At 49.7% G+C, this 17468-nt stretch overlaps 1 protein-coding gene across 1 annotated transcript; it reads left to right on the top strand.

Annotated features, from left to right (window-relative positions):
• Positions 1-9084: 9084 nt before the first annotated feature.
• On the top strand, positions 9085-12514 carry EVX1 (even-skipped homeobox 1). Its single transcript, XM_021538040.3, has 3 exons — positions 9085-9517; positions 11009-11259; positions 11987-12514. The coding sequence occupies exons 1-3, from the start codon at positions 9085-9087 to the stop codon at positions 12512-12514; spliced, it is 1212 nt and encodes a 403-aa protein (XP_021393715.1).
• Positions 12515-17468: the final 4954 nt, after the last annotated feature.

Here is a 17468-nt window from a genome sequence, read left to right as displayed (position 1 = left end):
TTTCAAAGTTTTCCCTACGGAATCATCCTGTCACAGTGCTGCCCAAGGAAGGACGTTAATCCAGCAGTCATTTGTGCTTCCTGTGGGGCTAGAAATATTGCAAGAAAGGCGCTAAATGAGAAAGGTGCAGACGGTGGGATTTCTTCCACATGCTTTGATAATTTTTTTTTTAATGTCGGTTGGCAACAACACCAAAAGCATTCAAAACGAGTTTTGTGGACTGAGAATGACAAACCCCAACAGGTTGCCGTGTATCCATAGTAAAAGACATGTATATACCGGCACATAGATGTAGTCTTTCTGGATTTGAGCAGTTCTTTCGAAACTGGATTTCAGTGGAGGAACAAGAGAGGGAAGAACAGAAGCAGACATGTAATAAATACATGTTCGTGTATATCTATGTATGTACATGCGGGGTAAGATGTGCCATATGGCACGCATGAAGGATCTAAACGGGGAGAGCATATCATGTCCTAGAAGAAGCCAACGAACGTGATTAAAGCAAAGAGGCATATTTATTTCGTTGTATTCTGGCTCCAGACATCTAAACCCTTGACCGGCTTGTGACAAAGGTTGGTTTTCCGGGGACCCTCTGACAGCAGCAGGGAGTACCAAGTTGCTCCGGCCAAGCTGCAGCCATGTGCTGCAATTTCCCTGGGCACCGCCCTAGAAGGACCTGTTTGAGTTCCTCGCCTGTTATACCTGCAGCAGCAGTTTCTCTCCCTGGGCGTGTTTTCCGAGAGTTCTAAGTTAGTCTGGGCAAGATGTTCTTGACCTCGAGGGACGCTCGGGGAGGATGACGTAATTTCTGAAGGAACCAGCGAATTAACCGCGGGCTGCGGAGCCATGCCCTCGGCAGGGTAAGAGCGGGGCGGTGCTGGTGCCACCCGGCAGCCTGGGAGGCCGCTGCTCCAGTGGGTTCCTCCCTGCCCGCGGGAGGAAGGCGGGGGTAACCTCCTGCATCTCGGCACCCCGGGCGGGAGACGTCGGACGAACCGCTTGGTCTTCTTGCTCTTTCTCATTTAATCATTCCTGGCACAAGGGAAAAAAAAAAAACAAACCACCAAAACAACAACACACACACACACACACACACACACAAAAAACAACCAAAAAAAAAAAAACCAAAAACGGAGGCGAGAGGGCGAGCGGTCTGGCTTGTCTCCTTTCATCTCTGCGGCCCATCAGCAGTGGGGGGCGCAAGAAGACAGCAGTTAGTGTCGGGCCGCGGTGATCACAGCCAGAGACCGCCGTCTGGGAGGGTGGGAGGGAGGGGAGATGCCGCGACTGGCGTTGCGGGGAGGACGGATGCGGCCGGCAGCGCGGGCGGGAACGGGAGGCTGTGTGCAGGCCGGGGAAGCAGGGATGCCATCCTCCACCGAGCTCCCACTTCCCCAGGGCTGTGTCGTGTTCACTTCTCGTCTTCTTTGTCGATGAGACTTGCCTGGGGCTTCGGGATCAGCTCCTAAAGGAGCGTGCAACAAGCCGGCAGAGAACAGAGCCACAGAGCGCGGGCCAGGCAGCGCAGGGAAGCCCTGGAGTGAGCAAGCAGCTGGCCCCGTGTGTATGCCATGGCTACCTGCTGCAGACTCCACAGTACTTACTCCGTGCCCTGCTACTGCTGTCCTGCATGACAAACAAACATCTGCCTTTCTCCGCCGGGGCTTCCCAGTACGCGCTCGCTTCCTCTTTTGGAAACAGCTAAGCCGGGACGCTTGGGCTTCGCTTCTAACGTTATCTTTTCTCACGCCAGTTCTCAGGCAACACAACAGGCAATCACACGAACATGGCCAGATTTTTGTGTCCACACAATCTCGATATGCCCCCTATTCCCAGCAGAACCGTGATGATCTCCCAGCATCCCTGCAGCTGCAGTGCCTTTATCCACTGACTAGCACATGCACTCTGTATGGTGGGCATCCCGTGCAATCACCTGAGGAGAAATCCATCACACTAGATGCCCATGTGGGCCGCAATTTTCTCTGCAATTCTAAAAGCAACATGGTCAAGGTCAGGCCCATCTCAGGATCTGTATGAAGAAAGAGTTTACATCCTTCAGCTCAGCCTTGCAAGCAGGAGGCCTGAAAGACAAGCCCTCCTAGGCAAAGAGTGCAAACACCACCCAGCACTGTGCCTCTGTGCCTGGGCATAGAGAGGACAGGGGAGGTGACATTTGGCATTGCTGCTGCATGTGTATCAAGGGGTTAAGGCGGTTCTGATACAGCGGTGGGTAACTCGGGTTGCTTCACTGCCCACTTAAGGTGAATAACTCAGGTTGCTTCATTGCCCACTTAATCCTTTCACCGTTTCTGGTCCTCAACGACCAAAAAGCTCAGCCGAAATGTTTATTGGAAAATATTGATACTAATAAATGGCATCAGAAGTAGGTCAGTAGTCAGTAAAATTCCTGTGTTCTTCTTAAATATGCATCAAGAAATGGGGGGAAAGGATAATAAATTATCTGCTTCCAAGGATTTTATGTGCTTTGGTATAAGTTTTTTAGACAAACTCAGAATTTCCTACATGTTCCTGGGATGAACTCTCTGGCAGAAGCCCATGACTTTCTGTGGAAGTTTTCTACATCTCTGCTTTTGCCCTGATTGCTATCTCACATGACACACATGGTGTGCCCAGAGCTGTGCTTTGAAAGCACAGAGAGGAACAATGGGCCAAAGGAGAAGGATCCCCATCAGCACAGCTCATCGAGGTCAGTATCTTTGCTCAGTGCACATAGCCTGCTGCACCATGCTCACCTTGTCTCTGTCCTTTTCCAGGGGATCATGGATTTCACAGATGGGGGCCAGACAGAAAGTGGTCAGGCACTGGGGATCCAGGACGCAGAGTGCAAACCTGGGCATTTCTGTCAGGTAGTGGTGCTGAAGAACTTGGCCACTGCTCAGAGTCAGTGTGGAGATGTTGTTTCTGTGGAACAAATCCAGCCTGTGGATTCACATCCTCATCCTGGGGACCATGCACAGAAGTAAAAGCTAAAAACAATCTAGGCAGCCAAACCTGCTGTTAAGGATGCACTGTGAGAACAGATGATGCCATATCACCTTGGCTAGATGCAGATAAACATTTTTGAAAGTGGGACTGGAAGTTAAGGGGTTAACATGCCACTCTTCGTTGTTAAAACTATGTAAAATTTTTATTCAGCATGCCCTCCATTCCTCTATTGGAGGTTTTATAAGTGTTTATTTTGGGGACAGTTTGAATGAGACAGTGATGTCTTGTAGTTGAACCAGTGTTCTGCATCAGTGCAACTGCTAATTCTTAGGACACTCAGATTCAGTGAGGAGTGAGAGAATTTCCATTTAGATGACTGTTCTATGTGGCTGGGGTTTCCTTTTTATTTCCTTCCCCTGCCCCTACCTCTTCCCCCTTTCCTTCCCCTTTTTCTTTCCCTTCTCTTTATGTTCCCTTTCCACTCCTTTCCTTCATTTTTTGTTCTTCTTTTCCTCCTTTTCATTTGTTTGTCTTGTATACAGCTTTTTGTTCCTTGTAATTCTAAACAGTCTCATGACATGTGTAAAGAGAAAACAAGAAGCAACACGCCTGTTCCCATGGGGTCAAATCTGCTTCTTTTCAATTCTAAGAGGAAGTCACCCTTTCATTACACGAGACACACTGTTGGGTCTCTGGAGTAAGATACCCACTTCTGGCATTTCCCTAGTGGCGAGAGGTCCCAGCAAATCCTGTATCCCTTGGACACCCTTATCTCCAAAGGAACTTTCCTTAGGGATTTCTCACATCATCCCCAGGGATGAAAAGGGTCCCCAAGATCCAGTATACAAGCTAGGACTTTTTCAACCATTTTCTCTAGGCAGAATTTCCACCTCTTATCCTCAGTCTCCAATGCTCTGAACCACACCTGTGCCCCTCTCTGCACTTGTTCATGAGGCTCCATATAAAAATATCTTCATCATAATAAAATACCAGGGTTTGGCCGATCTGGAGCAGAACCAGGCCTAACGCTGGAAAGTGACAGGGCTGCAAGAGGGCGCAGAGACCCCCTGGTTCTGGCCGTGTGCCGCTTGCTTACAGCACACACAGTGTGCTGCAAGCTCCCCTTGTTTCAACCATTTCCTTCAGGGAAGGGCGCGGAGACAGTCCCTACGCGACATTGCCGCCTACCTGGGGGCGACAAAGGGAGAAACAGCTGGGTGTCCCGGCGTGTAGCCACGGCCAATACCGGCCGGCAGCCTGCGGGTCGACATCCCGGCAGGCAGCACCGCTCCTCTCGGCCCCTTCTGGGCCTCCAGTTTGTTTTAATACAGCAGGACACCAAAATATTAAATGCGGTGAAAGAATGTGTGTTCGCCTCTGACATTCCTGTGGTTTTCTCCTGATAATGGTGCATTCCCCCCCGCCCTTACGGCTCTTCCTTTGAGCACCCCCTGAAACTCCTCAGTGTTTCTGTAAGAGATGCTTCGGCGCACCAAGTCTCAGGCGACGCTGTCACCCGCGATGGGGAAATCGCGGAAATGCACAAGCCCGAAGGGCTGCTAGCTCAGTTCTCGTTAAATCAAATCTCTAAGGAAAAACGTCTAGTCGCGAGAACCACTGAAATACTGTCGATTTTCATTAACCTGTGCCTTCCTCCGAATTAAATTCACTCCATAAATACCTTTTTGTTTCCAAATCAGGGAGTTTGTCACGCGGATCATGTTTCTACTGCTCATTATAACATTAAAAGATTGCCGCAGTTTTATGTCTCTCGACGAATCTGGGACAGATAGGAATTGAAATCGAAAGCCCAAATTCCTCACGATTTACTCACTGTCATCAGTAAAGTATCAGATTTAGTTTCCACGGTCAAACTTGTCTTGAATGTCCTATAAGAGGGAATAGCGCACTTTCCACACCCTCCCCCCGCCTCCCCCCCCTCCCCCCCCTTCCCTAGGTTTTGGTCTAGCAAAGTAAATATCTTCAAAATCTCATGCGGTGACAACGAGGCGTTGCTTCAGAGAGCCAACAGTTAAAAACAAAACCCCAAAAGAATCCATCCAGAACAGACAGATGCCCCTCGCAGAGGGATGCCGGAATCCGGCATTCAGAGCTACGGGGAGGCAGAAATGTGTCCTGGATCGGATCCTGTAAATACCATTACATGCTTTCCTAGGCACATCCCACTCACGGCTCTGTCCTCTCTCTCCTCAACGCCACTTACGTGTTACGTGCTGTCGTTGTATCAGTTTGTCTTTACCCACAAGAGTAATGCGCTTCTTATTCTCTTCTCTCCAAAGCTTCCACCTCTAATCATGTCGTAAAAAATAGCCTTAATAAAACAGTGATAATTACGCCATTATTGTTAACACTACCCATTAAATATTTAAAAATAGGTTTTCTGGTTTGAACACCCATTTGAACTAGGTATCACTTTTTGTGGCACTAAATCGTTCAGCGGTATGTCAAAACTTTCTTCCTTTTAAAAATACTATAAGACTTTAGGGCTCTTTTAGAGAAACTGATTGTGGGTTCCCAGTCTTAACTCGATAGTATTGGTCAAAAGTTATTGACACCCTGTTGACCGGCTAAGAAAAATAAATATACCACGGAGGAGGGTGTGATGCGTCTTTCCTTCTGCAGGCTTAGCACTTCCAAGGAAAATGCCTGATTTATGAGCATATCACTCTGGCAATATTTGAATGTCCCGCTATTACTTCCTCGTTTTGGGAAGGGGGTGTGTGTGCGTTTCGTTTGTTTTTCGTATGCGGGACTACATTTCAGACAGCATTAAGACGGAATTCTGTGTCCTGATCCCGCCTTGGCCATATATCATCAAGGAAAGCTGCAAACTTGGAGAAATAAATACGTTTGAAAAGTTTTGAGCATGTTTATGGCATCCTGGCTATGACCTAGCAAGCGAGAGAGTAGGTTTTAAATCTCGGTCTGGAGCATGCAGGAAAAATACCCACCCACACCCATAGGAATACACTTTCCAATCTGCCTGGAAATTAATCCCAAATGAGGGAGTATCCTTCCAAATCGAGCATGACAGATCTGAGAGAAACACTAGACAGAAGGCAGCGCGGACCCCGCATTCCCGGTGAGGCAAAACTCCGTGGCGGCAGAGAGAGGGACGGGGCTCCTCGCTCCACCACGCCGCGTCACCGGCTCGTTGACGTGCGAGGGGCTCTTGTGGCGGTACTTTTCCTGGGGGGATGGAAAAATAGACGTTTTAAGAAGCCTTAACTAATGTAATCTAAACTGACCCCAAAACTTCCAGTACTTTTTTTTTTTTTTTTTTTTAATGTTTAGTTTTTTCCCCGTTCTTATATTCCACTCGGGCCTTCAACTCTCCGTGTTTACCCTTGGCAAATTAAAGGATGTGTATGTGTGGGGGGCGTCCGTCTGTCCGTGCGGGGGTGTTCCACAGCCTGTGCTGCTGCGGGCTGCGTCAAGCCTTCTGCAGCAATGACCGTCTCAGGTTCAACAAAACCTCTGATTCGAGGTACAAGACGGGTGGCTTCTTGGTGGGAACGCATTAAGAATGGGGTGAGGAAGGAGACAGCGGTGACTCGTAAACGAAGATGATAAAATTCCTGGGGATCGGCCAGCATAATCCACAGGAATCATCCCCAGGGCTCCGGTCTGGCAGAGAGAGGATTTCCCATTAACTTCCCCACAATCGTTTCCATCGCCCATTCTGGGAGCGCTCCCTTGCACTCAGAATTCAGTTCCTGATTGTGGTCTTATTTCACAACAGACATGAATATCCCTCTTCTTACTACCACTAAACTCGTTGTGATGCGGAAGTCCTCTCTGTCCGCCACAGATATCAGCCAGCTTCTTCCCAACAGGGCTGCTTGGCCGAGCTAGGAAGAAGGCTGGAAGTGAGCTTTTTCGAGAAGCTGGGGCTACGGTGGGCCCAGGGGGAGGCTGAACCTTCACATTCCCCCCAGAGGTGCCAAGAAAACGAACACAAATCCCCTGCTTACCCCAATAAAGCGCAAAACCGACGCCACCAGCCGTGGGAAGAGACACCGGCGCGACACCGAAAGAGTGCTGCCCGCCTGGCCTTGCCCCACAGCTCCGGTCTGCACCTCTCTGCTCAGCGAGATAAGCGTTGCTTTTCTGTTCTGCTCAGTACCGAAGACGGACTGCCTTATCCATCCATCCATCCATCCATCCATCCATCCATCCATCCATCCATCCACCTCGAACCTGGTCCTGCTTCCCCTACTCCACGCTCACAGAGCCCGCAGAGCCGAGCCCGGCTGCGGCAGGGATTGGCGGCAGGTCCTCACAGGGCACACGTCTGTCTAGAGGCTGGCAGAGGAGAGAAGGGAAAGGGAATTTATCAATGAGTTTTCCATAATTTTTCAAGCTTTGAAGCAGCGCACGGTTCACAATGTGTGGTGGAAAGCAGTGCAGTCCAGAGTGGTATGTGCATGATGTGCGTTTGCATGGAAAAATACGTGCGTGTATATACAGGGAGAAAGGGAGAATGGTGACCACAACTCTGTAAAAACTTGTGGTTTATCACTCTGAAAAGAGTATGCTTATTGCTGGGACCACTCCTTTATCCCTGCATTCAGCAGACCGAGAATCTTGTTTGCTTGTTTGTTTCTCTCTCTGCATCCTGCTCGCAGGACTAGACGGAAAAATCACAGCATGTTTCCTATTGCGCTGCCTGTTCCCCACCAGAGCGACGTCACCTCAGATATGCCAGTAAATTCCTTACCGGGTTGGGACTGTAATTGGCTGAATGTTTTCTGTATCCTGACTAGCCAATAACACTCCGAGGAAAAAAAATTTAGAACAACCTAGTTACGACAGATGGTGAAAAATGGCTTGACATTACACATGTGAGGCAATGTTAGCTAAAGACGCGATCCTTACTGCATTCATTAGAAATATCATAATACGCCAAAAAGATTACACGTGCCACTGTATTTATGGTACAAGGTCCCTTATTTTCAGTCAAGTGCTGTCCAAATTGTTGCTCTTGTCATGTCTGTTTCAACAACATCTGCTAGCTAGCATAAGCTCTGGCCTTGATAACTTACATTTTTCTGAGCCTGAATTACTCTTGGCAGACCTTCTTTTTCCATCCCATCCCCCCCTTCCCCCTGCCCCGAAAGTAGATAATAATTTGTGCAAAACAATTAGTTAAAAAGAAGAAATGAAAGCAGACATAAAACCTTCATAAAAGCGCAAAAATAATGGAAAAATTGAAAAAGTAAAGTAAAAAATAAGAACAAACGATAAACGGCAGACACACAGAATAACTACAGTTACAAGTGAAGTAGTTGTATCTTTTCATATGTAAAAACCAATAAATATAGAACCGCATTTCCAAATGGTAAACTAACATTTTAATCTCAGTAAACAGAAAGCAATGACAATTATACCGATAGGAACCGATATTGACCCAGTGCAAGAAATCAAAGCTATTTTTGCATTCAAATGTCAGCAGCGCATTTCTTTATCCTCAAGTTTGCAAAGGATTCTTAGAAGCCTTATATATGCAGTTAGGCGGAAGCTGATTGCCAGCAATAAATAATGCATCCAAGGAAGAGGCTTGAGTACGTATCTTCTCACTTCCAGGATGCAGCTAAGGGTCTTCGCCTCAATTCTACATCAAGGTTGTGGCTTAAAGCAGTCAAAGGGCTATTTAATTGTCAGGCAAGGCTTCCCCCCGCGGAACTCTCTCCGCATGTTACAACATCTTTGCAGCTCCATATGCATCTCTTTTTCACACTTTCCTCTCCATCTCAGGCTCCTACACCTGGTGCATCACGCATTTAGCCCATTCGCCCCGGCTCTTCCTTTCATCTTCCCAATAGCAGACGTTTCTATTTATCCACTGGCAATCAATGTGTGGCGTCACCGGTGGTACTGTAGTGACGACTGCACCATTGAGGATGACAGCTTAGAAAGAAGAGGGCAATGGTGATCCCTCCCAGAGCAGCACAGCAGAGTGTAGCGCTCGCATCACAAGGTCACCCTATCTCACCGCTGCCTCCTCTGCATTGGCAGGAGAGGGTTCCTGGGTTTGTACAAGGCTGGGGCGGGAGCAGGAGGGAGGGGGGGAAGAGATCTGGATTTTTTTTCTCCCCTCCCTTAAGCAAAACCACAATGGAAACCAGGAAGGAGATGGTGATGTTTCTGGAGGGGACTACTCTTGGCGCTCTAGTTGGCAAGAGGGTGCCTAATTTGTCCGAAGCAGTGGGGAGCCCCGCTGCGGAGCCGCAGGAGAAGATGATCCATCGGAACTGCATCAGCCCCAGACCTGGCCCCTTGTCGTCCCGGGAGAGAGGAGGAGGAGGAGGTGGCGGAGGAGAAGACGAAGAGGAGGTGGAGGTGCTGCCAGGGACAGGGACGGTGCCGGAGAGCCGCTCGGCGGCGGCAGCACTGCTTTCGGCCGGACAGCAGCCCCCCGTCCCGGAGCTCCCCTCCAGCAAAGGGCAGCAGAGCAGCTCGGACACCGAGTCGGATTTCTATGAGGAAATCGAGGTGAGCTGCACCCCGGACTGCGCCACGGGGAGCGCCGAGTACCAGCACAGCAAAGGTACCCAACTCCTTCCCATGCCTCCAGCCCCACGTCCGCTCCGGGGCTGGGTGGCAGCACTGGTGGGGCGGGGGGGCTGCCGGAGGGGATTTTCCCCTCGCCAGCTGAGCGAGGGGCAACGAAATCGGGTGTGTGTGTGTCTGCGCGTGTGTGATCTCTTTCCTGACTGATTGCTCACCTCCCTGCCACCGGGAGACTTGTTTGAGAGTCAGAGGACACGACACCGGGCAGCCCCCGCGTCCCTGGAGGGGAGCCAGGCTTCCCATCGTAGATGCGTCAGGTTTGCAGCTTGTCCCGTAGGATCTTTTAGGCCAAGAAAACCACGCACTCTCCTCTTCAATCTGCTCTATTTTATTTTTATTCTTCCCCATCGCCTAGACAGTGCATACTTCAGGAAATCCCTTACGATCCCCCACACCGGCGGGTTTTTTTGTATGTGTGTGTGTGTGTGGGTAAGATCAAACGGGTTTTCTGGCCAAGAGCTGTTTGTGGTTTTGCAGGGTGAAATGTGCCCGGGCGAGTGCGGAAGCGCCCATAAAGATTGTAAAATCTCTCGCCGACTCATGCCAGCCCCAAGTGCGGTAGCGAGGGCCTTGTTTGCACATTGGGTTAAAAAAAAAAAAAAAAAAAAAAAGAGGTCCGAATTACCTTGTCACTTCTATGTCTCGGTGGCGCCAGCTCGGAAATGGTCCCAATGAATTAATTGCCTTTGGTCTCGGGCACAATGAGGGAGAGTTGCATTTGAAAGCAAAGGCAGCGGACAGGCCCCTTTTCCCCCTGCCCCCACTCCCCACTCCCTATTCCCACCTTCCCAGCCTGGCAAAGACGTCCCTACCCTGACAACAACCCACTTCTCCCCCCTCCCCATTCCTCAATCACTTCAAGAAGCCGGGAAGCGTAGAGAGCGCTGTCTTTCCTCCCTCGTCCCTTAGAGGCTCGTTGAAAAGATCCCATTCCGTTCTTTGAAGGCTGAGCGGAGATCCCTAAGGCCTCACCTTCCCCGCAGAGAGAGCAGTCCCTGTCTGCTGGCTGCTCCACTCCTGGGTCCTTGCTGGCCTGGAGGAAGCAGCAGCGGAGCTGTGCTGCATGCATGGCGGGCACACCTGCCTTTTCCAGACACTCAGGGTGGGGGATGCTGCGGCGCTCCGGTTTCCCGGCGCGGAAAGCCAGCAAGAGGCTCAGCGAGCAGACACCGCCATTGCGCGGGGGTGTGTGTAGGGGAGGATGGGGAACAGGTAACCTCCCAGCCAGAGTGAATAAGCCCCTCTCAAACCCTTAGGCGGTGTTTCATCCCCTTTCTCGCTGCCCTCCTCCCCGGTCCTTCTTGGATGTCAGTACCCCAATACCCTCAGTACACAGGGCCGGGCACGGAAACGCGAAATGGGGTGGAATGGGGGACTTAAGTGGGTTTGCTGGGGAGGCGGACGGCGAGCATCCCTCCGTGCCCGCCCGCCTCCGAGCGTGTGTCGTTGCTCCGGGCTCCCCACGCAGGGCCGTGCTCCGAGGCGTTGGCCGGCAGCCCCAGCGGCGGGGGGGATCACCCCAAGGGCAGCGGAGGCAGCGGCGGCTCCCAGGGCTCGCTGGCCTGCAGCGCCAGCGACCAGATGCGCCGCTACCGCACCGCCTTCACCCGCGAGCAGATCGCCCGGCTGGAGAAGGAGTTTTACCGGGAGAATTACGTGTCCAGACCCCGGAGATGTGAGCTGGCGGCTGCTCTAAATCTGCCAGAAACCACCATCAAGGTACACGCAGCTCAGACATGTTTCCAATTAGCACGATATAAATCTGTATGGCCAAACTTCCTTGCAAAACTTGGGAAAGCACTTCGCCAGCATAACCCTCCCTCTCAGCTCCCCCCGCCTCCCGCCCCTTTCCTGGCCCTGCCCGCACCCTGCAGCAATGCGGGAGACGGGACACGGCTCCCGGAGCCATCCCGGCCAGCGCCGCTAATCTGTCCTCTCCCTAGCAGATTATTTTTAATCCTCCCTTCGGTTCAGTCCAATTTCGTTCAGCTCTTGGGTAGGAGGGAAGAGAAATCCAGGAGCAGATCTTGTTTCGATCTCGGTTTGCTTTGCCTTTTCTAAAACATTTGCACATGAAAATCAACCCCTTAGCAACAATCTCAGGTAGTTCTGGATGCGAAAGGGCAGCAGTGAGGCAGAGCCGCCCGGCTGGCTGGGACCCAGGGACTTGGGGTGAGGGGCAGCAGGACAAGCCCTAATAAGCAAAAAGGGAAAACAAGCACCCTGAAAGGGCTGCTCCTCTGGGTCTCCCTGTAGGTTTTTATAGGGGCTTAACTGATCCCTCTGTACGTGATGACAAGTCCCTCTAGGAGGGAAAGCTGGCGCCGGTCTCGGCTCTCCGGCAGACCCACGTCCGCCGCACCTCCCCGGGAGCAGGGCCGGGGCCGGCGGCCAGGCGGAGAGCGGCGGCGGCGGGTGACGGCTCTCGCCTCTCCTCTGTCCGCAGGTTTGGTTCCAGAACCGCAGGATGAAGGACAAGCGGCAGCGCCTGGCCATGACCTGGCCTCACCCGGCCGACCCGGCGTTTTATACGTACATGATGAGCCACGCGGCAGCCACCGGGAACCTGCCGTATCCATTCCCGTCCCACCTGCCCCTGCCCTACTACTCCCACATGGGCATCGGCGCCACATCGGCCTCTGCCGCCACCCCCTTCAGTACTCCCCTGAGGCCTCTGGACACCTTCAGAGTCCTCTCCCACCCGTACCCGAGACCAGAACTGCTGTGCGCCTTCAGACATCCCTCTCTCTACCCCCCAACTCATGGACTGAGCAGCACCGGGGGCAACCCCTGCTCCTGCCTGGCATGCCACAGCGGCCAGTCCAACGGGCTGGCGCAGAGACCCTCCGGATCAGACTTTACCTGTTCGGCCACAACCAGGACTGACTCCTTTCTCACTTTTACGCCCTCTGTGCTGAGCAAAGCCACCTCAGTTTCCATGGACCAGAGAGAAGAAGTACCTTTAACGAGATAAACCTTTGTCTCAGGGTCATTAAATACTCATTCCTTTCTCGGACTTCTCTTCGAGTTAATGTACCTACAGCCCATGTTTATTTAATCGTATTCTCTCCTCAGCCGCGGACACCCACAGAAAAAAAAAAAAAAAACAACAACAAAAAAAAAAAAAGAAGAAAAGAGACTAAAATTAGCTCAGTCTTAAAAGGATTTACATTCCAAGGGGGGGGGGGGGGGGAGATAAAAGAAAGAAGGAAAGAAATTACTAGTGATTTATCTCTGAGAAGGAATTTAGGCACGAAGGAGGAAGAAAATCAACTCGAATGAAATATGGTCCAGCCAGCCACCTATAGAAATGTGCGCTGGGACTTTATTTTCCGTGGATAGACTTCTTCCCAAGGGCTGGGGGTTCTGCGGATCACAACAAACCTTATGCACAAACCTATGAGACGGAGAAGGAAAATCTGAAATACTTGAAACACTATCTTTATAACGAAATGGCTCGTGCGCATGAAGAAAGCAAAGATGTAATCCCTCAATGTTCAGAAAATAAAAACAACATGCAAACAACAGAAATAAACCCCAAAAGGTTTCCGGTTTGCAACTCGGCAGTCTTATGCAGTTGTCTCTATGGAAAATAACAATGATTTCCCATAAAGAAAACCTGTCATTCTGTACATTACTTTCGTAGTTTAATTGCATTCTTTACCCTCCCTTGTCTCGTCCTTCGTTGTGAGCAGAAATCCAGCATTTCATTTCCTCTTTCATTCCAACTTTTATTTTTAAGAGACAGACTGGAACTGGCAGGGGAAAAATACGAGCTCCTGCCTCTTTATGGGTCAGAGCTATTTGTCCTTTAAATAACAATGTCCTATTACCAGTCGCTGAAATGTGCACACACGGACGAAATTAGCAAGTGATGTATATGTAAAGAGGGTTTTTGAATATCGAATGTACAATGCTCTGCGAGCAAAGACCCCGTGCCAAACGCTAACAAGCCGCCAAGGGAAGAGATTAGAGGTGACAGGGAGCACAACTCCTTCAGACAAGCACCAGTCTGTAAATTGGAGCAAAGGCTATTTCCCTTCCTTTGTGCTTCAGCCTCCAGTTCTCTCATTGCCTTTTACTTGCTGTGTCTTCTATTTATAAATTTTTAAATTTTATTTTTAAAGTAATTATTACATTTGTCAGTTTCTTTCTCCATCCCTGATCTTTGCATTTGTGTGTGTCCTTCACACTGATCACTCTTCCTTCTTAAAGAGTATTTCTTTCACAAAGTCACCCACCCGTCTCCTATCCAGAAAGTAATTCGGAAGAAGGTAGCATAATTGCTTTTGCTTGGATTTCTGTAACCCTAAATTTAAAAAAACACGGGCACGGAGCTGGGTAGTGGTTTCTTTCAAAACCGACATTATTTATTTAATTCTGTTTTAAAATAGCCCAAAGAATACACTGCTATAATTTGTTACCATGTCGGAATAAAACTTAATAGCAACAAAAATAGCAACACCAAAACCCATAATAACGACACGTTTTAACAACCTCTCGCCCATATTGTAGTCGTGCTTGTTAAGGAAGAAAAAAAGGTTAAAATGTTGCTTAAAACGAATTTCACCGTGCAGTTTCTAATAGTTACAGTTCAACAAGCAGGAAAATAAATGCTGGACAGAACAAAGACTTGTTGACACCTCTGTATCTACTTTGTACTAAATTGCTCAGAAGCCTCTGGTTTATTGCCACACCGGAGACTTTTTGTCTTTAGGAGAGAATGCATAGCAGCGTTCCCCTATAGCGGAAGGAGAGCAGGGAAGAGACATGGGCGTGCCAGGACATATTTTTTTCCAATAAAAAATATTGTTTATTACAGCTTTTAAAAACCCTATCCAAAGTCACAGTCTTTAAATTATTAACGCCAGATTATTCCACCCTTTGAAAATGAGATTTCCTCATGGACATGGAAAGCAATGGCCCTTTTGGACACTCAAAAATAGATTCTTCCTCCCTGCCACCCCCCCCCTCCCCCTCCAAAATAACATTTATAAGCAGCGTCCAAGGGCAGAGCCGAACAACATCCCTTTGCAAAGCTTTGCAAGTCTTTCCCCCTCTTTTACTTCGTCTTTAATCAGACAGAAGAACCAGTTCGATAAAATAGGAGCTGTGGAGCCAGTGCTTGATATCACTCCCCCAGCAACCCCGGGAAGAAGGGAGCGCTGAAGAGGTCGGGGGAGGGGTAGGACGGCAGATGAGCGCTATCCACCAAAACCAGGGTCTCTTACATAGCCCACGACTCCACACTCCTCGGCCAGGTACAGGCACTTGCTGGGCCGAAGAGCGCAGGCCAAGATGCGGCCGAGGCTGCTGCGGCGATCGCGGCAGCAGTTTGCTCTTGCAAAACGACCAGTTCAGAAAACGCCATCGGCTGGTGCACAAATATTTTATGTGTCCAGATGCGTGTGAGAGAAAAAGAACATTTAAGCCTCTGATTACCACTGCCACCCGTGACTGAGACATCCCCCCTTAGCAAACGGGGAGCGGGAGGCAGGAACAGGGAGCGCCAGCCGCCGGCGCGGTCCCCGCTGTCCCCGCGGCTCCGGAGCCGCCCTCCCGATCTCCCACTCTCGGAGGATGGCGCGGCAAAGGGTGCCTGTGATTTTCTCCGCGGCTCGGTCACAGGGCAGAGATTGCCTGCGACAGGTAAATAGGCTGCGGGTCGCGGTAATGCCAAGAGTATTTTCAGTTAATAGGGGAGGGAAAATGAGGTGTCTGGAGCGATATTGGAAAGTACAAGATCGATGATCCGTCCTCGTGTCCAATCAGCAGCCTTTAATTGACTGTATTTTCTAGGTAATTGAGCCGCTGTGCTCCTAAATTGAAGTGGAAGATATAACAATACATCTCAGTGGGAGGAATTACTCATTACTTCATAATGAAATTTTCCATTTGCTGCGTGGGGCCGATGCCGTTAACACCTTCGCCTCCGGTGGTGGTGTCCCCGGCCCCACGTGGGGTGTTGGCTCCGGGCACGCGTGGGGCATTGACGGCGGCGAGGGCACGCACAGGGCACCCAGCCGGCAGCAGGTGCTGCCTTTGGCCCCGAGCCACTGCCACCAAGCAGGCAGGTTTCCACGGCCTCGCCCTGGTCGGGGATGAGACCCTTCGAGGAACCGGGGTGAGGGCCCGGGGGAGCCGGCGATGGGCACCTGGCCTCTTGTCACTAGCGGGAGTGGAGTTATCTTCGGGGTGCCCCATGTGCTACATCGGGTTCGCTCCCTGGCCAGCCAAATTTAGCTCCTAAAGGCGGTCCCTCCAAACCGCCCCCCCCCCCACCCCCCGCCTTGTTAGCGTTTGATTGATTGCCTTATTAAAGCGTGTTCTTGTAAGTGTGACCGAGCTGATTGCACTGCATATGTTTGGGATAATGCTCATTTTAAACAACTGAATAATAATACTACTAATAAAAAAAGGACCAGAAGAGGAAGAAGATGAGCTCTAGAGAACGGGTTAAGCCTAAACGATCCCGGGGAGCAGCGCTGTAACTCGCGCATTAAATTGGTCCTTTACTATCAAATCACTCAGCCCATCTTTGTTGTCTTTTATCTGTCACCTCCTGTACCATTAAGTGAAATAGCAACAAGACTGACGCTTACTTTCCCGTCTCAGACTATATGTTTTTATTAAGGTTGTATGATTAAACTGGATCGGATCTGCTTTTCCAGCAGTATGCTTTACCTCAGCGCCTAAATAATTGGCAAACCGTCTCTCCATATTTCACGTTTTCTGCTGGGTTGTTCGGTCGTTTGCCAGCACCTGCAGAAAAGCATGCGGCTCCTTTGGCTTTTTGGCTTGTCTATCTGAAAGATCTTTTCTTTTCTATTATTCTCCTGCTCGCCTGGATACTTTATTTTAGTACCGAGTTTAGCCCCTGAAAGCACTCTCCACCATATGTCACCCCAAGGCTCGCTGTCCTGCCTCTTACAATAGTGTCACCCTGGGGTAAAGCCCACGTCAGGATGAGCTGAAGTCTCTTTAACACAAATGGCTTCATTTATGCGCATCAGGTTCCTGGGTGGATGTAAAGGGGGAGAGAAACCAGCCCCACACGCCTTTTGCTTCATCCTTCTACCCGGAGCCCCGTACTGCTTCATTCAGATCTTCTCACTTCTCATTTTGAAGGGCGGCAGTGTCCTGTCCTGACTCTGGAGAGCTGGTACTGCGGCAGGGATGCGATTATGGTAGGTTAGGGTAGATCCCCGCCGAAACTGGTCCCCGTTGTAGGAAGTTTTTCTTCTCTCTCTCTCTTAGGTAGGAGGAAGAAGAAATAGTTCAAGATCTTCTACCAAGAAAACAAATAGATCACAACCACTGGCCTCCAATACACCCTTTGCTCCCACCCCACTTAAAAAAAAAAATTAATTTTTTTTTTATCACTTACACTGAGTGTATCTACGACCAAGAATGTAGTGCAGGTTTACACTAATATTTACAAACCTCACTTTAAAGAATTTCAATCGGTATATTTCATACACATATACACGCAGAGCAAACACATAAAGTGATTTTCCCTGCTGCCCTCTCTGCAAAGGAGTGCCTGGGACTTCAGAGACAGAAATTGCCACTTAAGAACATCACACGAAAGTATTAAGTAATTATTTAAAACAAGGCTGTTTAGAAAAATATTTGTGTTTATTGCAGCTGCTCGATTGGCCTCGTTAAATCTGGGGAGCATTTAAATTGTGTTACAGTCTCATTTAAATCCAGTTTCGTTCCAGCAGGCTGAAAAGCCTGAATAGAACCAATCACTCCATAATGATGATGAATGAGAAATTAATTCAGATACAAGCAAGACAATTTAGGCCTTCATCTGTTTAAATAGCCTTCCAAGATTATTCGCAATTGCAGGTCACAGATTTAATCAATTGTCCAATCTTGTGAAAGTCATATCCTTGCGTCTTCATCGAGATTATTTATAGCGC

The sequence above is a fragment of the Lonchura striata genome, chromosome 1, assembly GCF_046129695.1.
Source record: "Lonchura striata isolate bLonStr1 chromosome 1, bLonStr1.mat, whole genome shotgun sequence".
NCBI classification, from domain to species: domain Eukaryota; kingdom Metazoa; phylum Chordata; class Aves; order Passeriformes; family Estrildidae; genus Lonchura; species Lonchura striata.
This window is presented reverse-complemented; position numbering and strand designations above follow the sequence as displayed.

Coding starts and splice junctions, on each gene's coding strand:
- EVX1 (XM_021538040.3), top strand. CDS start 9,085: ATGGAAACCAGGAAGGAGATGGTGATGTTTCTGGAGGGGACTACTCTT. Junction 9,518..11,008: donor CGAGTACCAGCACAGCAAAG/GTACCCAACTCC, acceptor CTCCCCACGCAG/GGCCGTGCTCCGAGGCGTTG. Junction 11,260..11,986: donor TGCCAGAAACCACCATCAAG/GTACACGCAGCT, acceptor CTCTGTCCGCAG/GTTTGGTTCCAGAACCGCAG.